Source organism: Anopheles darlingi, chromosome 2 (genome assembly GCF_943734745.1).
Source record: "Anopheles darlingi chromosome 2, idAnoDarlMG_H_01, whole genome shotgun sequence".
NCBI classification, from domain to species: Eukaryota; Metazoa; Arthropoda; class Insecta; order Diptera; family Culicidae; genus Anopheles; species Anopheles darlingi.
This window is the reverse complement of record NC_064874.1, coordinates 14,521,772-14,524,271: the sequence shown is the minus strand read 5'-3', so window position 1 is coordinate 14,524,271 and position 2,500 is coordinate 14,521,772. Positions and strand designations below refer to the sequence as shown.

The 2,500-nt window shown below is 46.8% G+C and overlaps 1 protein-coding gene across 4 annotated transcripts in view; it reads left to right on the top strand.

Moving 5' to 3' along the window:
• Window positions 1–2,500, top strand: part of LOC125951695 (potassium/sodium hyperpolarization-activated cyclic nucleotide-gated channel 2) — a 33,946-nt gene that overhangs the window by 19,451 nt on the left and 11,995 nt on the right. For all 4 annotated transcript variants that reach the window (XM_049680670.1, XM_049680672.1, XM_049680669.1 and 1 more), the window contains one exon: window positions 332–469. In XM_049680670.1, the coding sequence (XP_049536627.1) occupies window positions 332–469 (138 nt within the window). The remainder of the gene's footprint in view (window positions 1–331; window positions 470–2,500) is intronic.

Genomic DNA, 2,500 nt, shown 5'->3' with positions numbered 1-2,500 from the left:
TTTTTTGCCTTTTGGTTCCATATTCGTCCTTTTTCTCGTCTCGTTGTTTGTGTATGTAGCGTGTTCCTGCTGTTTGTTGGCGAAGCGAAGTAACAAAAAAAAACCGTACGTGCGTTCATCCTTTAGTAGCTGCAGACTAGCGATTCGAGCCCGAGGTTTTCGCTTTCATCAGCCGCGATTAATCCTTTTTAGTGTTCCGGAGTGAAAAGCAATGATCCCTGGTCCCTGTAACACCGCTGTTTGATTGGTTTTCTGGTTCTTTCTCTCTATCTCTATTTCTTCTCTCTTTCTCTTTCTCTCTCTCTCTCCGTTTCTTCCCTTTTTTCGGCAGGATTTTTCCGACTCATTTCAACTGCTGCACGCTGGCCGAGCCTTGCGCATCCTTAGACTAGCCAAGCTACTGTCGCTCGTGAGGCTTCTGCGGCTTTCTCGGCTTGTGCGCTACGTGTCCCAGTGGGAGGAAGTCTATGTAAGTACATTCGATCCGGTGCCTACCACTGAACACCGCCCCCTGCGTTTCCGCGACTCGCATTTCTATTTCGTGCGTTTTAAACTCCGTTACTCGCCACATTACTTACCAAACTTACCTTACCTTACCCCACTTACCCTACCAACTTACATTACGCGGGTTTTTTTACTCCGATTGGCGAACTTGTGTCTCTCTCTCTCTCTCTCTCGACTCTCGAGATTTCGAACACCATCTACACACATACATAAACACAAACACAAGTATACAGACATTTACACGATGTTCAGCTCTCAATTGAGTCAATTCTCGTTCCAATTGTTTCACATTCGTAACGTTAACCATTTGTCGTGTCGCTATAGTCGCTGTTCGCCGCGAGCGTTCGTCCACACGGTTTTTTTTGCTGTTTGTTTCCCTTGTTTTACGTTTTCTGATGATGGATTCTGCAAACGGGTTCTTGAGTTCCTGGTATCCGTTATGTTTTTCTATGTTTTGATTTTTGGTCCTCGGTTTTTTATCCCAACAACCATTTCATCCAGGGTAACACGCCATTTTTGCTGCTTTGCCTTGCATTCGAACTCGAAAGTGCGTTCACCTTCAAGATTGTGTTTCGTGTGTGTGTGTCGATGTGTGTATGAGAGTATATGCACGCGCGCGTGCGTGTGCGTGTGTGTTGTACGTGTGATGTTTATAGTCACGGACACACGTTCCAAAATACAAATACATAAAACACACACACCTCAAATCGTTTGTTCAAATGCGATTCCAAAGGCTAATCCGTTGCTCATTTTCTTATCGTTTTGCTAATCCGCGAAATCAATCTCACACAGACACACACACAAACTGACATAACGCGCACAACCAGCACCCACAAGCCCACAATCCAGTGCACCTCATGACTGTTCGCCGTTATTCGCGATTTGATTTTTGTCACTTCACACACTGCGCCGCCACGACCCCGCCCCTCTCCCTTCAACACAGCCGCCATGCCTCTCGAAGCTCGGAGACTTCCGTCCCAGGACGATACATTTGGCTTTACTCCATTTTTTTCAACCCCACTATTCCTTTTCCCCCCAGACTTTTGAATCGGTTTGATTGAGCTTTTCCTCAGTTTCATTCTCGCCCGATCTGGGAGCACTTGTGAGAAGTTATCCGCCATGTTTCGTTTTTCACATGCTTTGGGTTCCGGTAGTCAGTGGTGCCGTTTTACCTAACCGGATTCAGTTCACGGGCTTCCAAAAAAAAAAAAACATTGCACACTGCACACATCATTGGCTCTAATTAAGCTGAGAGACAATTGGAGTGGAGTCTCTCCATCGTCGTCACCATCATCAAAAGCGAGGGCTAATTGTGATGTTTTATTGATCAACCGATTAAACCATTTCAACCCCACGCCCCCCGTTTCATCATTCGATACTATTTGGCCATTTGGTTTTACGTTCGATGTCGCAAGCAAGTTTTATTGCCTCTGTCTTCATGTGTCTGATTGTGATCAATGTTGAAGCAGTATGTCCTTTACCATAAGCCCGATTGGATCGCAGGATCAGTTGCGCTATTAGTCCGTCCTTGTTGCGAGCCAGCTAGCCATCATTCTGCAGAAACGCAAAAACGATTAAGATAGTCGCTAGTATCAAAGATTGGCGAGACCTTGGCCTGCCCAGGCACGCCATTTTTTTGGCCGGGGGCCGGGAAGGATGAGTGTCAAGAGGTGTATTAGGTCGCGCTAGGGCTTGTTCCGCTTGCTGTTGTGGCTGTTGTACTCCTCTGTGTGCTGTGTTGGTTAGTGATTGTTTCTGTTTCGTTTTTCGATGTCGTGAGCCCGAAACTCTAGACCCCGCCCCCAGTTACCCACTAGCCGATTGTTGCCTTGTTGTTGTAATGTGTCGTGTAATTGTGTGTGACCAGTAGCAGTATCACCAGGCCGTGCTAGAGCGTTGCGAGTACCGAGGTTGAAGAGTAAGATTGTGATAACTCAGCCGGAAAACAAAAACCCCGGAATCCTCCAGCTTCCTTTCCCTGACCCGGCCCTAATCC